At 38.5% G+C, this 20,309-nt stretch overlaps 1 protein-coding gene across 10 annotated transcripts in view; it reads right to left on the reverse strand.

Moving 5' to 3' along the window:
* trip12 (thyroid hormone receptor interactor 12) overlaps window positions 1-20,309 on the reverse strand; it is a 150,400-nt gene that overhangs the window by 13,809 nt on the left and 116,282 nt on the right. For all 10 annotated transcript variants that reach the window (XM_041213852.1, XM_041213844.1, XM_041213870.1 and 7 more), the window contains 9 exons: window positions 17,857-17,930; window positions 14,574-14,773; window positions 13,796-13,923; window positions 10,747-10,898; window positions 7,477-7,619; window positions 6,100-6,256; window positions 4,724-4,822; window positions 4,479-4,593; window positions 3,025-3,179 (listed from right to left, as the gene is read on the reverse strand). In XM_041213852.1, coding sequence (XP_041069786.1) covers window positions 3,025-3,179; window positions 4,479-4,593; window positions 4,724-4,822; window positions 6,100-6,256; window positions 7,477-7,619; window positions 10,747-10,898; window positions 13,796-13,923; window positions 14,574-14,773; window positions 17,857-17,930 — 1,223 coding nt within the window. The remainder of the gene's footprint in view (window positions 1-3,024; window positions 3,180-4,478; window positions 4,594-4,723; window positions 4,823-6,099; window positions 6,257-7,476; window positions 7,620-10,746; window positions 10,899-13,795; window positions 13,924-14,573; window positions 14,774-17,856; window positions 17,931-20,309) is intronic.

The raw sequence follows: 20,309 nt of genomic DNA on the forward strand, positions 1-20,309 counted from the left end.
ATGGCCCAGTTATCACCAGTCCTCAAACCCCACTTCACCATTCTGTAGCTTTCAATCTAAGGTCCACTATTTAGAGAAACATAAATATGCAGTTTACTAGGCATTGCTGTTTGCTAACAGATGCACCTTTATTTGAGTTATGGATTTTGAGCTTTACATAATTAAAGCTACATGCCCTCAGTAGAAATATCAGATGGTTAAAATTACACTTGATTTGGCCTACTGAAGATTTTTTAAAACTCATTTGGAGGAATCAATCAATAGACCATACTAAAAGAAGTCTGGAGCTATCAACCAACCAAAATCTACAACAGGCTAACTTGACAATCGCAGTTTGGAAACCATTACATAAAGGCTCCAAGTCACTTTTCAATTAACGATTTGTTGAAACAGGTTTTATTTTTGCAAGAACAATTTTACTTGATCAAGCATTAAAAAAAATCCTCCTGCCCCTTGGTAATTTCCCCTAAATGGATATCTAGTCGAAATCTGTTTAAATGTCAGTTGTTGCCAGGATGCTGGAAAAATCATACAATGTTTGTGTAAAGTTCTTCCAAATATTTACTTGAAATTTGTGTCCTTTGCTCCTACTAACTTCACTGACTTGGGAGTCATTTTTCAGGCTTTTTAAGCTTTTGTATATAATAGATATCTCAATAAGGTCCTCCCTCAACATCTGCTCTCAAACTGATAGAGGTATTACATTACCTACAGTGAAAATATAGTTCAACATAATTTCACAATATGATTACACAAAACAGGTGCTTCGCAAAAGGTTGAGAGAACCACTTATGTTATTTCACTAACTGCTACTGCATAAACAGCAAAGGACCTGACATTCCCTGCTGTTGCCAAGGCTCTTTTGGTTGTAGGAATGGTTTTCACAAGCCAAGCTCCTGCATTATTGCTCATGAGATCAGAGCAAGCTAGCTGGTTTTAGAAAAAGAGTTTTACATTATTTGGAGCTGGGGAGAGATGGTATTGTTAGTCTTTGTCACGTGCTTCATCCTATTGATGGTGAAGATCTCATGCCTCACCCCAGTGATGGTTAAGATCTTTCCAACTTTCAAGTACTGGTCTCTGAATAAGAATTTGCACCATGCCGTTTCAACAATTTAACTTGCAATTTGGACAGCAGGCTGAAGATGTTCATCCACAGGTGTTAGCTAAAGAAGCCATCCAAGCAAAGGTCATGCTGACAATGCTGAAAACACCAACATCATGGAGACAATTCAGATTCAGCTGCCCAACCTAATAACAAGGTTCTGGAGTTAGCCAATCATATCGTCTAAAATATTTGATCTACTATTTGGTCTAATATTTGATTAAAAATGAATTTGCATTTATTTTACACCTTCTCATCCAATTGCCTTTTTTTAGGATACACAGTCAGTTTTTCAAGTTCAACAGCAGCAGTGTAAAGCTAATCTATTTTGGTGGTGAGGGTAATGGAGGAATGTTAGCTGGGATACAAAGAGGCTCTGAACACTTTTTTGAAAAGTGCTGCAGGATTTTTAAATCTACCTGAATTAATAGAAGTGGACAAGACTTTTGTACATTGCCTCATCTAAAGGACAACATCTTCAACAATACAATTCTTGTTTAGTTCAGCACCAATTTGTCAGCCTAGCTTTTCTAAAATCATTTGTGGGATTGCAGTGTTGCTGGTAATGCCAGCACTTGTTTCCATCCCCATTTGTCCTTGAGAAGATGGTGGACAGGCTTTGCGGAGTCAGGAGGCAAGTTACTCTCTCGATTCGCAGCCTCTAACCTGCTCTTGTGGTCACAGCATTTATATAAATAGTCCAGTTCAGTTCCTGGTCAATGATAACACCCCAGAATGTTGACAGTGGTTGATTCGATGATGGTGATGCCATTGAATGTCAAGGGGAGGTGCCTACATTCTCTCATTAGAGATGGCACTATCTGGCACTTGCATGATGCGAATATTACTGTCATGCTTCTATCCCGGAGCTAGGTTTGAACCCACGTTTCTAGGTTCTGGAACCCTGTGTCAAGCTGACAAGAACTAGCACAAGGGAAATTCCAGCACACAAATACATCTACACAATAAATTAGAAGCATCCTCTATCAAGTGTCTGATGCAATAAAAAAGTGACCAACCCTGGGAGGCAAGGTAAAGGGCTCAAAGTGGTTTGCAAAATATCAGATGGTCAATATACCATTAGGAGTGTTGGTTGCAAAACATGTTGACAAGTAGATGCATCACAATTTGTGGCTACGCAGACCTCAAAATTAAAAATAAGTGGCTACACCACTGAAAATCCATTTCACTCAAAGAGGCTTTTTTGGCACTTAAAAAAAAAACACAAATATCTCAGAGTAGCTCTGAAGAGATAACCTAGAAATTTCAACCACTGATTGGAAAATTACTATCTTGCACTGATAAATCAGTTTTTGAGACAAACTTATCTCTCTCTCATTTTGGTGGTTGTTACAAAAATGGAGGGATTGAGAAAGGCAGAAGTGCTTGTTCATGCTTAATGTGAAACCTTAGCAGATATTTTCTTCTTCCCTTTTGAAAAACCAGAGGCAAAGCAGGAAACAATTTGATAATAGACAGCGATTACGTTTGACAGAGATAATCGATTGGACGGTTTCTGGAGCTTGCAAGGGAAGAGCTGATGCCAAGGGGAAGCATGGCTTTTTATAGTAAAAAGTGAGGGTCAATTCAACAATTGTACTTTAGCCATAATCTTAAATAGGGCTTGCTGTAATGCACTCAGTGTGCTTTGTTTTCCCATACTTTCCATCTCTGAGTGTTAACTCCAGATTGAGTTCAAACTGGAGTCTGTGAAAGGAATCCATATTATCTAACTACAACAGTTACATCTGACAGCTTAAGATACCTTCAAAAATAGCTTCACAAACTGAAATCTCTCTCCAGCCCAAATTTCAACATGACCAACTTATTACAGACCATATGCAAGTTTAAAATTAAGTGTGTCTGGCAAACGTATTATTTGACAGCAGATTCATACAGCAGTTACCAAAAAAACATACCAATCGGAAGTCCATGATCGCTTTGGCCAAGAACTTGCCCAGAAATCGCAACTTCATTTTCACTTTAGCCACATGTGCTGGTTTTGTATTTCTTCCAAATGGAACAGGGAAGAGGCCACGTGGATTATGGATGTATCGGGTCCCTTCTTGGCTGCCTAATAATAGCACAATTTAGCTAGTTTAGTTGACCAGTAGTTTTACCCCTGCTTCAAAACTGTTTTGGGTGATTGTTTCCAGCCTATAACACAGTTCTGATATTGTCTGTGAAACATGCGAAAAATCCAGGAAAACCACAGGAATTCAGAAAAGATATGGGAAGCATAACTGTCTAAGAATTTTCTGGATAAAAATTTGCAGAATCAGGAAGACGCTGCACATAGCCAATACTGTATTTCACTTGGATTTCTTCTCCTGAAAGATAATTAAATTTCCATAGCACTGATGAGCCTTTAGTTCAGGATTGTTTAAGTGAATCTGGCCACATGGCTACCCTACAAGTCATTAAGAACATGAATTTCACAAAATGTATTGCTTAGCTGCCAGACATATGCTTAGATTACACCTTGATGCTCGTGCAAAGTTAATTCAAATACATCAACTTCACAAACCATAAATCTGTTATCAAATTGTACATGCGTTATGGGAGCTTATGCACACTAAGGGGAAGGAACGTGAATTAAAAAGCATGGGGGACAGCTGTTCCTGCGTGAATTCTTCATGGCAATGCCTCGACCAGAGGAGTCAACTTGCCAACCAACCAGCACCCTTTTCTCATGCAGCATAAACTGCTGCTCCCTTTGAAATTTGGTATTCTTGCATTTGTCCAAACAAGTGCAAGGTGCTTTAACAGCATGTCTCTTTTTTCAGCAAAACTCAAATTGTACACCTGATCTTTTAAACTTTGGAATATATCATGCAAGGCAGTTCACTAAGCTGTGTACTCTGTGCTGCGCCAATTCTGATAGATGGTTTACTGCAGTAACGATCAAATAGAGGAAGTCAATTACAGTTCAGGCTATCGATCAATTACTAAAACAAACCACTAATGCTTCATGGATCACTCACTCGAGAAAAACTCAACAGCTACTGCCATCAGTTAAGTTCTCACATTTGATTGTTTTCAGAATGCAAGTGCATTTGCTGGGCAAAAACTAAAATCATTCACCATATTTCAAAAGCCTCATGTTTACATCAATAAAATACTGCAAATCTAAAATAAAAACCAAAAATGTTGGAAACGTTCAGCAGATCTAGCAGCTGTCAGACCTGCTGAATTTCCAGCACTTTCTGTTTTTATCTCAAGTTTATTTGCTTTATTAGCAAACTGGAAATTTTATGCGACGCAATATTAATTCCAAGCTTTAAACTGAGTATGACTACTTTCTTATAAAATTTAGTTCAAAGTTAAAAAAAAGTTGAGCTTTTATTTTCACATTTTATTTGATAAATTATACCTTTAGGATGGGAGAGCGTGACTTCATCTCCCCGCCATAGACCCAGGTCAGCTCTCTGCAGTTCCTGAGATACAAGTGCATAGAATTCCAATGTTGGACCCAGGCCTGTCCCAACCTAAAGAAAGAATTAGCTGGTCAGCTTTGGAAAGGTTGAAATGAAAACTAGCTTACTGTCGACAGGATTAAAATACTGGACACAACATATGTTAAGAAAATTACAAATTCCAACGAAACATTAGGCATACTTCGTTTTCATACTGAATCTCCAGCATTGCTCTCGAGCTTCCCAAATCCTGCATCACAGATTCTGCTTGCTTCAACAGCTCTTCCCTGTTCACAGTACGCTGTATAAAAGGTGAAAAAAAATTAACAGTTGGAATAGAATTACCTGCATAAAACTTTGAAAATGTATTTGTTACAAGATTGACGGGGAGTTTTAAAAGATCTGGATTGTGCACTGGAGTATACTCTCACAAGGATTAGTGTCTCAATCAAGTAGCTGAATATTTTGAGAGGCTATTTGACATTGCAGCACGTGGTAGACAAAGTCAACCCCATTCTAAGCCAATGTCCAAAAAACACATTTCCAGAATTCAATAGATAGCAACTGGGGCAAGAACCCCCATCAATTTCCACTGCAATAATCAAGGGGATATCTAGTAGTTTTCGTTGTAATTCATTGTACTTGACTACCATGGCCCTGGCAAGCTCATCTAGTTGATGTATAAGATACTGGTCAAATCCCTGAGGTACAATGCATAGCCCTGGTTATGCAATGACGGAAAGATGATTGCTCTTCTATGGAGTGAACAAGGCTCTAAAGGTGACCAAATTAGTTGATGAAGGCGATCAAGGCACCATGAAAATACAACGAGGTCCACAAAATAAAATCAGTTGAGGGTTTTTTCTCCCCCCAGTGTGACAAGAGTGAACTGTTGCTAACCACAGTATTAGAATGAAGGCAAAGTAGAAATTCCTGAAGAGGTCTGCGCTCTCATCTCACTGAAATGCCAAATTCCTAAAAGAAAATTCCCTGCTAGAGTCACCTATGAGGACTACTAATTTTCAAAACTTAATGATTAAGGAAAAACTGCAATTTCAAAAGAATTAAGTTTGTTGCACATCATCCTGAAAAATATCCATTACAACTCTTTCAGAATGTGTTTTCTTAACTTCTGCAGCATGCACACTAACCAATCAGCAGCCAGGTATGTTATGTGGGTCATCCTTGAATAATTTCTCATATTGCAGGAAGGTGACTGGTGTCTGTTATTCTCCCTCCCCATGTGACACATTGAATAGAAATACATAACAGCCAGAAGCTCCTATTTTTTTATTTAACCAAATTGTTTCCTCCCAAACACATTTACTTCCAATTCCTTTTCAACACTAGTAAAGGATGATAGTGGAACACTTTCAGTCTCCAATGCCAGTCCCTTAACTAGTGTAGATTGAAATAATGTATTTAGCCCTTCAGTTCTTCACAGCCCTATTTTAAAATGTCTGGCTTGAAAAGCACAATGTAACTGTGTAGAATTATATACAAGAAATGACAGATATCACTCACCGTTCAAATAATAATGAAAAACTGCCATGCTAAGCTGCAAGTACATGTATTTACCTTTTTCCTATCCAAACGGGGAGCAACTCTGCTATCTTGCGAATCAGACTGGTTGATTTCTGGGTTCGTATCTAATAACCTTTGCATGGCTCGATCTCGATCAAATGCAGTCACGTAGAACAGCATTTGCCGTGTGTCAAATGGGAAAAAAAATGGGCTTAAAAACAAAAACAACAAGATTGGTAACCTGCTTTTAAATTTCTACAGAAAAAAAAAAATCACAAGTCATTTAATTATTCACCATTCTTGTTAACTCAAATTTAAGGCAGATTACCTTTAACATAAGTCTTATTTTACTAGCTTCTTTTCCCTCCTTTCCAGAAATAGGTGATACCAATGCACTGAAATTTGGAGTCAAGATATACATTGACCATGCAGTTGAACAGACAACATTGGCAGCTTTAACAAATCATGAGAACTGCAATTATTCATGGACTGCATTAGTTACCTGAAGTCCCTCGTGTTATATGAAATCAAGGGTATCCTGTGAAACTTTTGAATATAGCATCTGCTGTTTAATATTGCCATGAAATCCAGTGCACAACAGTTTGTTTTTTGCGCAACCTGCAGGAAAGTAGTTACGGTAAATCCCCTTAAAACTCAGCAAAAAAATTTTGAGAAACTTCACAGGATTCTCCAAGTTTTGTAGATCGTCAGGGATTCCACACAAAGCATGCAGCTCAAAAATCACTGGACTTAGCAATTCTCCAGCCAGTTCAGTCAGCAAGGTCATCTGAACTCAGGCTACTTAAAAAAAACTAAGTAACTAGGGAAATCAATAGATCATGCTTGGCTGTTTATTTTTAATACAACATTAAAGAGCTGGGCATGGAGATGATGTCTCTGAATTGTTACCTTACTCACTGGCCTGCAGGCTAGTTGGCTTTAAGTTCACTTGATTTCACTACAGTATTAAACAGCAAATTCTATATTTAAACTAGAATTGGAAGACATTGTCTCAGTATATAATGCTGCACGACAAATTAAATAACTTACTATTTTTGAAATTGCCCAGTTTTAACCAGCTCTGAACTTCTGAGCCATAAAATGAATCAAGGAGGGAAGAATGAACAAAGCTGTATAAATACGATCAGCCAGACTCTGCTCCCCACCCTGAGGCCACTTCCCAAGTTATCTGTGGTACAATTTTCTCTTTTTCACAATGCTTTCCTCCTGCAGTTAAGTAGCACATTATTCAATTTTCATACATTGTGTTCCGATTACACTAACAAGACGCATGGGTGAAGGTTATTATATAGAGCTTCAACTGAAAACCAGAATTTGAAAATTTTTGCATGAAATACATGTGTCAGTTCAAAAAATTGTATCATTAACCTAGTGACAGAAGAAGAATAAGTAATTTTGTTTGTTTCATACCAGGTCCTTCCCAACTCAGTCAACCAAATTGGTATATTTCCTGTCATAATAACCAGGGGGTCTTGAAGTTGGCGGTTAGCCTTTGCAGTCAGTTTGCTGTTGATTAATTCATTTGTTGGAATAATCTCTTTACACACTGCATTCTGTAAATAAGGAAGAGATAAGTATAAAAATGAATAGCAATCTACTTACAAGTTCTGAATAATGATTGTCATAAGTTACCAGCTTACATGTTATATATGAAATGCTATGGACAGGGCAGAAGCAATTGCATGCTCCCTCACTTTTCTAATATATTGGCCCTTAAAGCTTTTACAAATTTACCAATGTTGAAAATACATAGTAGTTTAGTCAACGTTTGAAACAGGAAAATTGGGTAATATTTTGGGCAGAAATTAGCCAGAAAGTCTCAACTTTCTTAATCGTGTCATGCAAAGGTATGAAATTACATACCAATATCTAACATCAATATAACATCGAAAGTGAGCAGTATAGAACAATTTCATCAGAACTAAACCAGGAGGATTTAGTTGCAAGTCTAATCAGTTAGTAAAGTGTGAGGTGATACACTTTGGAAGGAGTAATTTGACAAAGAAGTCTAATCAAGTTAAAAAACTATTATCCTAGAGTTTTCATTTACTCAGACAAAATGAGAAATTCATTGGCATGATGTGGAAAACTCAATTAATTGTGCTCCAATTCACAGAATCGCACAGTGCAGAAGAGGCCCTTTGGCCCATTGAGTCTGCACCGACACGTGTGAAACACCTGACCTACCGACCTAATCCCATTTACCATCACTTGACCCATAGCCTTGAATGTTATGACGTGCCAAGTGCTCATCCAGGTACTTTTTAAAGGATATGAGGCAACCCGCTTCCATCGCCCTCCCAGGCAGCGCATTCCAGGCCGTCACCACCTTCTGGGTAAAAAAGTTTTTCCTCACATTCCCCCAAACCTCCTGCTCCTCACCTTGAACTTATGCCCCCTCATGACTGACCCTTCAACTAAGGGGAAGAGCTGCTCCCTATCCACCCTGTCCATGCCCCTCAATCAGGTCACCCCTCAGTCTTCTCTGCTCCAACGAAAGCAACCCACGTCTATCCAACCTCCCTTCATAACTTAAATGTTTCATCCCAGGCAACAGCCCTTCCAGTGCAATCACATCCTTCCTATAATGTGGCACCAGAACTGCACAAAGTACTCCAGCTGTGGCCTCACCAAGGTTCTACACAACTCCAACATGACCTCCCTACTTTTGTAATCTATGCCTCGATTGATAAAGGCAAGTGTCCCATATGCCTTTTTCACCACCCCACTAACATGACCCTCCACCTTCAGAGATCTATGGACACACACGCCAAGGTCCCTTTGTTCCTCAGGACTTCCTAGTGCCATGCTGTTCATTGAATACTTCCTTGTCAAATTACTCCTTCCAAAGTGTATCACCTCTCACTTTTCAGGGTTAAATTCCATCTGCCACTTAATCTGCCCATTTGACCATCCTGTCTATATCTTCCTGTAGCCCAAGATGCTCAACCTCACTGTTAACCACCCGGTCAATCTTTGTGTCATCCGCTGTACATGATAAATTTACCCAGTTGAGAAACCAAGGAGGGGATTTCAGGAAATTGTGCAAGACATCACCCGGGTTAAAAATAAAGGGAAAGAAATTAGAAATGTAACTGCTAGTGATTTGGATACAATAGGATTTTACTTTTTAAAATTCTTTTCACGCGATGTGGGCATCACTGGCAAGGTCAGCGGCTTGCTAGAGCACTTCAGAGGACATTTAAGAGTCAACTACATTGCTATGGGTCTGGAGTCACAGGTAGACCAGATCAGCCTAAAACAAGAGATTTCCTTCCGTAAAGGAAATGAGTGAATAAGGTGTATTTTTTTTTAAAACAACAAAAAAAGTATTGTTGAGGCTCGCTTTTTACACGATTGCCGAGACTCACTTTCGATTAACTCATAATTGAATTTAAATTCCATCATGGGCATTGGCCTGGGCATCTGGATTACCAGTCCAGTGACACTGCCACTACACCGCAATCTTCTCCCCCTGCGGCAAGGCTGTTGGAATAGATCTGATTCAGGCTAATGCAGAAATTAAACTTTTGCTAGTTCATCTAATAGTTTAACATCTCATTAAAGTTTTAGTCATTTAATACCAGATATGCAATACCATTAGAAAAGACTTTTTTTTTTTACATGGAATTGTATTTTGCTCTCAACTCCAAATTAATTATAAAGATGTGATGGAGAATTGAAAAATTTGATCGAAATTTCAATATAAAAATTGCTTTCCTTCAAATTTTCTGCTAATCATTGCAATGTGAAAAATCAAAATATTGGCAAATCACATCCTGTACCCAGTGACAGGACCAACCAGATTGTTATGGGTCTAAGTTATGACTTCTGTTAAATCGAAATCTGCTCAGATAACTGGCAAGCTATGAGACTCTCAATCACAGCAAAATAGATTTACTTCTGAAAATGAAAAGCATTAGGAAATCCTGAGTTTTGCACACCAAGTGTAGAGTAGTTCGAACAAAGGGATCTCTTGTATTTACATAGTGCCTTAAGACATTTCAGCTTGACTTGTTTCACATATAATGGATCAATTGTCTGTTAAGCGCTTCAGACGTCCTGATGTAGTGAAAGGCACCATATAAATGCAATTCTTCTACTGTGAAGTACAGTGACTTATGTATGCAAACCATCAAGGAAAGCAGCTGCGAATCATAGCACAATTCTGTTGAAATATACAGCACAGGCAGTCTCCATTCGGTTCAAAAAGTCCTTTACTAGAACAATCTAAAACTAATCTCACTACTCCTTTCTCAACCCATTGCTCTATCTTCCTCATCATTAAATATTTTAACAATTCTTTACTGAAATATGCAATGCCCTATGCCTCAAATCCTCTTGCAGTCAAGCAGCTCTGTATAAAGACAGCTGTTCTTAAATTGATGACCCTTGTCACTTACTCCACAATCAGGAAATAGTCTTACGCTATTCAAAACAGTGTAGAAAAATGGAGTGGCGGGGGGGAAGGGAGTCAGAAGTTGAACAAACCACCATTTAAACAAAAACATCTAAATTGCAACTCATACACATTATCAAAAGAAAACTAATATCCAAGAGCAAATTAAAGGCTGCAAGCCAATTTCAGAGTTAATGGCTGAGCTGTCAGATACAAATCAGATTTCTGCTGTAAGCGCTTCCAGGCTTCAGTTTTTGTAAATGTCATCTTGCAGTACTCACATTATATAGATAATACCAGTATCTACTGATGGCATGAAGCACTCTCAAAAGCAGAATCACATCTAGTGATGGGTCCTCAAATGTTATACCATCTGGAGGAATTGAAAGAAGATATGTTTCCAAAGGATTTCCCACTGGAGGGCACACACCATCTAGGATGTAAGAAAAGGTTAACAGTTTAACTGTCTAGAAGGACACCATTTAATTCTGACAAAACTTCATATTAGAGAGAGTGCCACCTTGCTTTAGTGGTTCAGTCCCTACAAAAACACTGGAAAGACATACAATAGGATTGCACTATATGTGCCTGACGAAATAATTTATAGTTCTATGGCAATGCAGAAAAAAGCTTAAGAATGAAAAAGGCTAGCAAACAACAAAGTAACGAGGGTCCTTCCAAACTTACTACAGGAACTATTTGAGAGGGTAAAATCATAGGGATTAATGGGAAATCTAACTTTAGAGTACAAAGATGGTATAGGTATTAAATATTTTGTAAATGATCAGATGGTGGAGCAGGATATGGAACATTACTATTTTCCAACAGTTATCTAGCAAAGTCAGGGAGGAGATAGCAGAGAATTGGATCTTAAACTGAAGACTAGGAAAGGTAATATGATCCTTTGCAGAACATTATTTTTGGCACTGAGGGCCACAAAAGTATTGTCTGAACTGCAAATCACTGCCTTGTTAGACCATTGCTTATTTTCTTAAAGTTTAATGGTCCAACCAATTTTCAGTAATTTTCTCCAAATTACTTTGTTTTTAAAAAATAAAACTTTGTTGTAGTTTTAAGTTGGAAAAGAAAAGCCTTCTTAAATTCGCAACAAAAATTGAGTTTAAAGATTCCTATTCATCTTAGCCAGAGAACTATTAAAAAATTACTTCTGAAATTAAACTAAACTACCTACTGCGATGTTGCCAGAATATGGCTACTTAATTTACAAGACAGAATAAATGGATTCTTTACAAAAGCAAAATAAAGGTTAGTTCAAAAAGTTGTTCCTATTTAGTTGCTTCAGATTTACTCATTTTTGAAATCTTTATAACGATGTGCAAATTCAGACCAATTATATTTTTCTATTAGCTTATAACCTTCATAAGTAACATTGTCACATCATTATTTCAACCAATAATTCTGCTAGGGCTTCATGGATTGGAAGGCAGTGAATATAAACACCAGTATTTGAGGGGTAAGCAAAATATGGTAACAAAGCACTTAAAGAACTCATGATTAGGCTGTGCCGACATGGATTTATGAAAGGAAAACCATGTTTGACAAATCTGGGATTTTTTTTTTGAGGTTGTAAATAATGGGGAATCAATGGATTTAATGTATTTGAATTTTCAAAAACGTTGATAAGGTATCAAACATGAGGTTATAAATAAAATGAAGATTCCTGGGATTGTGGGCACTAATATTAACATGCATTGAGGACTGCTTAATAAACAGAACACTAGAGTGAATTGGATCATTTTCGGTTTTGTATGCTGTAACTAGTGGAATATTACAAGGATCAGTACTTGGATCTTGTGATCTATATCAATGAGTTAGGCAAGGGGACTTAGCGTAACGTATCCAAATTTTTTGACGAATACAATGTTAGGTAGGAAAGTAAGGGGTGGGGAGGCACAAAGATTACAAAAGAATATTGGCAGGTTGAGTTAGCAGCAGGATCATAGCAGATGGAACATAACATCAGGAAGTGTGAAGTTATCCTCTTCAGGAAAGGAAAAATAGCAAAAATAGAAAACTTCTAAAATGGTGAGACACTGAGAAATGTTTACATGCAGAAGGATCGGAATGCCCTACATGAATCATATGAAATTAACATGCAGGTACAGCAGGCAATCAGAAAAGTATATTTCCATATATAAAATAATATATTATAAATAACTTATAAAAGCCACTGGTTAGACCTCAGCTGAAGTATTTTATGGAGTTCTGGGTGAGACACTGTAAGAAGGGTGTAAACACATTGGAAAGAGTACAAAAGAGGTTTATGAGAATGGTTCTAGGGGTGAGACACCAGTTATGAGGAAAGATTGCAAAAGTTGGGACTGTTTTCCTTGGAAAGGAGAAGGCTAAGAGGAGATTTATATAGGGAGAAACAGGAGTTCCCACTTGTAAACGGATCGAGAACCAGAGGGCACAGTTTTAATGTGCTTTGGAAAAGAAGCAAATCTGAGGTGAGAAAAAATTTATTCACACAGCGAGTAGTTAGGGTTTGGAAGGCACTGCCTGGAAGTGTGGTGGAGGCAGGTTCAATTGAGGCATTCAAGAGGGCATTGGATGATTATTTAAATAGAAACAATGTGCAGGGTCACGGGGAAAAAGCAGGAGATTGGCACTAAGTTAAAATCTCCAGAGCGCAGGTGCAGACACAATGGGCCGACTAGCCTCCTTCCACACTAACAATTCTGTGATTCTTTTTGTTAGCTTTTATTTCAAAGGGATTGGAGTAAAAGAATGATGACATCTTCCTGCAATTGTATGGGCCTTAAATGAGCTCACACGTGGAGTAGTGTGTACAGTTTTTGTCTTCCATCCAAGGAAGGATATACTAGCCTTGGAGGGAGAGTGACAAAGGTCTACTAGGTAGATTCCTGGGATGAGAGGATTGACCTTTGAGGAAAGATCGAGGCTAGGAGGTATTCACTGGAAGTCAGAAGTATGAGAAGTGATTTAATTGAAACATAAAATTCTTAAAAAGACTTGTTAGGGCAGATGCTGGAGGGATGCTTCCCTTGGCTAGAGCCAGGGGTCACAGTCTCAGAACAAGGGATCAGTCACTTAAGACTGAAACAAGAAGAAATTACTTAACAGCATTGTGGACCTTTGGAATTCTCTACCACAGAGTGCTATGGATGTTCAAGGCAACAAATATATACGTCAACATCCAAAAATCCATTGATCTCTAAGGAAATGTGGAGATAGTGCAGGAAGGAGGAATGAGATTGGAGACATGCCATTATCATACTGAATGATGGAACAGGTTAAGACGACGACTCCAGTTCCCATTATGTTCTTCTACCCCAAAGCACTCACCATGCCACAGTTCATCATGTTTCCTTGCATTTCTTGGGGAGGTTTTTGTGGGTGCGGTCTGAGCTCGTCCTCTCTTTCCACCAACTGTATCCTTACTCCCTTCCTCCTCTTCTTTAACAGGCTTGTACCTATTGTACACAAATTCAATAATGCTCTCAAGTTAGTCTTTACATTATGAAATCTGACCAGGATTTGAGGCAGTTAAAGCATCATTGGCAAGTATCAACTTACTGAGAAAATGCTGTAATTATTCAGTAGGTCTGGCAATACCTGTGGAGAGAAAGTGTTAACATTTTAGGCTGTAGACCTCTCGCCAGAACTTTTGACAGTTCTGACGGAAGCTCATCGACCTGAAACATTAACTCTTTCTCTCTCCATTAATGAGTATTTCCAGCACTTGCAATATTTTAGTCTTGTACTGGTAAATATCACAGACACAAATCCCACACTAGAGGGAATACACAGGCCAGTACAAGACAAACAAATACATGATTAGTATCTCAAATGCCACAAACCATTGCTATTGACTTTGAATCAGTGAAACCTTTGATCAAGTTTGTCAAGTAATAAGCTCTAAGAGTAGTGATGGTGGGTCTAAAGGTGGTTACAAAACATTTATTCCACAGTTACTTTCTGCAACAGCTACACAACCTTTAGAAATTTGTGGACTGGTGCTTATCTTAGTTTTCTTAGACATTACAGGGCAACAAGGATTAGGAGGCAAAATTATTAGAACAAGTTTTCAGTGAAGTAGCTGCTGGTTGCATCTAATACATACCATATTGTATGTGTCTTAGTCCATATTCCTGCCCTTCCTAACGGGTTACTTTCATCATCTGTGGACTCTCTTTCTTCATCAGCTTGCACACTGAACTGCCTGACAGCTTGGTAAACAGTCATGTTGTAAGGCAGCAAGTGATCTCCTATGTAAAACTGTAGTCTGTGCCTTACACTCCCTGAATTCAAGAATTGGGCAGCCTAAGAGAACAAAATGGGTCAAAATGGTAGTAAATCAATTTTTATAAAGCAATTATTTCAAGAATGTTAGCCTACAAGAAAATCTCCATTGCAACACTTAATTGATAAAATGAGTTGGCTATGAATTATAACAGTAAAAATTAAGGATCACGTGCGCTGAATTTACTTCTATTGAAGATTAAGCTGGGGTAAAATTACCGTTCAGTCTTCGGCTCAGCCAAGGGCCTCAGGTAAGATTTTCAAAAACAAAGTAAACTTAGAAAGTCAGAATCTATACCTTGGCTTTGGGTAGAGTGTAGACAGTCCACTTGAGGTCTAACTGCTAGGGACAAATAATGGAGGTCAGATTAACTAGGCATGGGTAGTAACTATGTCTGACTGAAGAATGATGTATGGGGTCAAGGCTGCACTTGCCAGATTGCCTGGAACACAAGTATTGGGCACTTATAAGTAGACTCATTACCAAAGTAATTCAAGTACTTAACTTCCACTTGCAGTCCAGCTACAGAGAGTTACAAGAGTGCCTCCTTTGGTTTCTGTACTTTATGCTCTCATAAGGCTAAATGGATGAAGGAATGTTGTTCTGGTCAGCCTATCCTTACAGGCTATATATCAAATTTGTCAATGACAAAAGTTTGGTGGCATAATAAGTGTAGGCGAGGGCACAAAATGAGACACAGCGATAGATTCAATTACTGGGCAAAACAGTGGCACATGGATTCCAATTCAGGGATCATAAGGTAATTCATTTTAGGCTAAGGATAGTTCAGGGCATTTGTTTTTAAATGGTGAAAATCTAGGAACAGTGAGGGGAGGGTGGTCAAAAGAAGTTTAAGGGTCCATGTATGTAGGCCATTAAAACATTGTAGTCAGGTACAAAAAGAAATCAAAAAGACTAATGGAATGCTGTCTAAAGGGCTAGAATATAATGATGAGGAAGTTTGGTACAGCTATGTAAAGCCCTGGTTAATGCACATCTGGAATACGGCGCACAGTTCTGGGCACAATGTACAATGGACTTAATGGCCTTGAAGGAGTGCAATGCAGAATCAGAAGAAAGTTTACCAGGGCCCCAAGGGTTGGATTATGAGGACAGGTTGGATAAAGTAGGCTTGTGTTGGGGAGGTGGAAAGAAACTTCTGGTGGAATCTAGGACAAAAGGACATAATTATAAAATCAGAGCCAGGCCTTTAGGAGGGAAGCTCGGAAATACTTCACAGGACAGTACAAGTGTGGAATCCTCTCCCAAAAAAGCAGACATTAGCTCAATGAGTAATTTCAAACCTGGGATCTACAGACTTTTGCTAGCCAAAGGTGTTAAGGATATGAGGCCCAGGCAGATGGATGGAGGATGTTAGGGTACAGATCACTCATGATCTGAAAATGACAGACCAGGCTCGAGGGGCTGAATGGTCACTCCTGCAATTTATAAAGCAATTGATATTTAATACAGTAAGAGGTGCAAGGATAAGAAACACTTTGAAAAGACCAATTTGTAGGAAAGGTGAAATGTTGACAGGGAAACCATTTAAAGGAAAATGAACTTGAAAGAATTAAATGAACAAGAATGAAATGAACTTGCAGAATTCATTAAGTTGTACAAAATTGTAAGCATGTTGAAGCATACTGCATAAAATTTCATGGTTTCACAACATCTAGCCTGCTCTATCAAAATTGCACCATCTTGTGACAAAGAAGCATACTGCAGCATGTTTTAACAATTGTTTAAATACACTGTCACCATATTCTGGCACCAGGCAAAACAGCTGAACCAAATAAAATCAAACTTAACCAGGAACAGAGTGGGAAGAGAACTGCTGCCACTGATGCTCCCATCTATTCACCCATTATGAGAACCTAGATTGGTCATTACTTCTGAAATAACACCTGAATTTTACTTGGATTAATACAACTAGTGACTAAACAACGGATAGACTCAAAAGTGGATCCAATTGCAGGAAAGAGTCATGAGCCCAACAGCAAGATAATGGTGCAAAATTCTCCAAATTATAGTAAATCAGTTTTAAGTTTCTCCATTTTAAGTTGCTTTGCCTTGTCAGTTAATGTGAGCTGTATTCACGTTCAGCATCGGAGCTGTGCTTTAAAGTTGTTTTGTGCCGAATCTGACATGGTGCCACATGGCCTGATTGACGCCATTTTGGAGCAGCTTCTACTGTTCTGACCCTCCAACTTGCGACTTACTTTCTGCAAGTCGAAGCTGCTCTTCCTGCCTCTTGTCACTCATCTCCAGAGCCCTTGCTCACAGCAAGGGTTTGGGAGAGGAAAGCAGTAAGTGGGAAAGACGGGGAGTGGGGGGTTTGGCGAGAGGAAGGGTCTGCAGCAACTGAGGGGGTCAGGGAACAGGAGAGGCTGCCAGCTGGAGGATCGGCAAGAGGGGGAGACAGGGAGTTGGAGGTTTCATGAGCAGGATCAACGGCAAGCAGGAGGCAAGTAGAAAGTCAGCATATTTTTTATTTTTAAATTCATTTTGTTATTTCATTTACCAGTAAGAATTTAAGCAAAGTAAAGTATTTTAACTTATATTTTGTGATGACACAGGTCCTACAGAACTCAACTATAGCTTTTTACATTAATTTTATTGGGAAAATCTGATTCACTTAAAGTTGTTTCGCTTGAAGTTGCACTTTTCAGGAATGCAGCTACAGCTAAGTGAGGACTTGCTATATTGCTTTCACAAATCAGACACAAATGCAACATTTCAGGACAAAAACAATGGATACACTGAACAGGGATTGCATAAACACGAGTATTTTTCTTCTTAACCTTTGCTCATACTCTTCCTCCTTCCACATTAAAAGGAAAGCCTCAGTGATACAGTTCTATCTTACACTGTGAATAAGAATGTATACATCATATTGAAACATGAACGACTGTATAAATAATTAAATTCTCTGAGGCACCAGTCTTGTTATCTACAAAACAAGTCAACATTTGATTAAGTCACAAGCAGTTAACAGCAGAATCATCTTTAAGTTTTGCCTTTATGGTTCTCAACCCTGATGACAACATTGACAACAGCAAACATCACTTTTACTTTCAGACTATGAACATAACAAACTTACCAATGACTCATCAATTTCATCATCTGAGCCATCATCATCGCTATCTTCATCTTCCTCACGGATTCTTCCATACCCTTGAATTACAGAAACTTTATGTCAACATGAGCCCCAGATTTTTGAACCTTAGACAACCACAGATGGCGAGAGATTACAAAACTAATTATACCAAATCAATAAATATGAAGATTGACCATGAATTGCAGTGCAAAGGCCCAACTAAACTGATAGGATATAGGCTTATATCCAAGTTTTCAATTTAAAGTCCCTAAGCTTGGCTATTCAACCACAGAAGTATCAAACAGCCCACAGACAGTGAAACAAGAGCAACCCTGCTCATCAACCTCAAAGCAGCTGACCACAGAATGAATATATGAGCAGCTATACACAAACCTTTTGGACAGGGACGATGCATGGAAACAAAATATCTAAAGGGGAAAAATATTTCAAGAGCAAAGAAGTGTTTCACTTATAAAAAGTGAACTCTGCTCACCACATTGGCGAATTTTTGGGAACGGGCTCAACACAAGAGTCACTATAAATTATTTCTGACATTTGACTTCAGTCGTGCAAGTATAAGCAAATGGCACTGAATCATCTGCAGTGGCTTAGAAAAATTCCTTGACAAACACTGCTGCAGAAGGACCAGAGATTACAAAATGGATAGAACAGGAGCTCAAACCTCAGAACTGCTTAGTTCAGAACCAAGTGATCCTTAATATATGTATATAAAATAATATACCTAGAAGTTACAACACACTGACACATGACCAAACCAGGCAGAGGCTTGACTCACTCCAAAAATATAATGAACCATAGAACACTACAGCACAGAAAACAGGCCCTTCTAGTCTGTGCTGAAATATTATTCCGCTAGTCCCAGTGATCTGCACCTAGTCCATAACCCTCCAGACTTCTCCCATCCATGTAACTATCTAATTTATTCTCAAAACTTAAAAGCGAGCCCGCATCTACCACGTCAGATGGTAGCTCGTTCCACACTCTCACCACTCTGAGTGAAGAAGTTCCCCCTAATGTTCCCCCTAAACCTTTCCCCTTTCATCCTAAATCCTAATCTAAGTGGAAAGAGCCTACTCAGATTCCCAAACAGAGTAAATGCAAGTGGAAAGAGCCTACTCGCATTTACTCTGTTTGGGAATCTAAGTGGAAAGAGCCTACTCGCATTTACTCTGTTTGGGAATCTAAGTGGAAAGAGCCTACTCGCATTTACTCTGTTTGGGAATGTTTGGGATTCTACCAGCAAAATGGTCACACTAAGAATTTAGTGCTTTAGAACTATTCCAGGAAATCTCTCAACTCCCCTTACAGTTTGATCTGTAACAAGTTACATTGCTATTCACCCTCTAAATGAGCAAATGGCCTCAATCAAATCAACCTACTCTATTCGCATATCTTTTCATTCCTTGGTTTATCTACCCATCCAATTTATTCTTGGATGCTCAGTTTTGGTCTCAATCTCTAACTGAATTTCACAGCCCAAGAACAGGGGAAACAGGCTTCACTTGCTCTCTGTTCTAAATTTCTCATTTAATCTTGTATCGATAGCCATTCATTCCAGGCCCTTCAATTACTGCAAACCATGTGCTCCTCTCCACAGGTGTAGGTGTTTCAAATACAATCACCATATAAATCTGAAACAGTTATATTTCCTCAGACTGGGTTACATCCTAATTAATTCATATTTTAGCATCTATAATGCCTCAACAGCCTTCCTATAACTTGCAACCCTATACACTCAGTTATTAGGGTTTTATGCAGGTTTTTCAGTTTGGCTTTTAGCTTCTATACTTAAGAGATAAAATCTAAAACACCATCAACTTTTCTTGTTATGACCCTAAGGTGCTGCCTTTCATGCCTTGGGAACCTGTACCCTCAAAATTCTCCTTTTTCACAGCACCAAGCCCTCTTCCATTCAGATTATGATTACCAATGTTCTTTTAACCAAAATGCATCACCTCAAATAGTAACACTGAATTCCATCTGGCATTTTAGTCCATTTTCCATATCTTAGCAAATCCTTTTGCAGCTTCCTTTGGTTTTCTAAAGGATTTAGATTTTATTTCAATACCAAATATTTGACACCAACTGCTTGAGACTTGTATCTAAATTTATAGTGAAATGGCCCCAGAATTGAACACTGTGCAACACCACAACCCACACTAAAAAGCTGCCGTTTATTGCTATGTTTTCTCTCTTCGAATCCTTTTATAAGTGAGTTCAGTGTCCTTTCCCCCCAATTCCATACCATTAATATGCAAGCAGTCCAACATTTGCCCAAATATTTTACTGAAGTCCATGCAATTGCATCCACCACACTTATCTCTCGAAGTTTGTCAAGCAGAATTGTTCCATTTGAAATCCTTACTGGCTACTTCTAAGTGTTATCTCCATCAACATAGATTGCAATTTAATCCTTAAATTGAGGGGACTTAAAA

The sequence above is a fragment of the Carcharodon carcharias genome, chromosome 2 (genome assembly GCF_017639515.1).
Source record: "Carcharodon carcharias isolate sCarCar2 chromosome 2, sCarCar2.pri, whole genome shotgun sequence".
Classification (NCBI taxonomy): Eukaryota; Metazoa; Chordata; class Chondrichthyes; order Lamniformes; family Lamnidae; genus Carcharodon; species Carcharodon carcharias.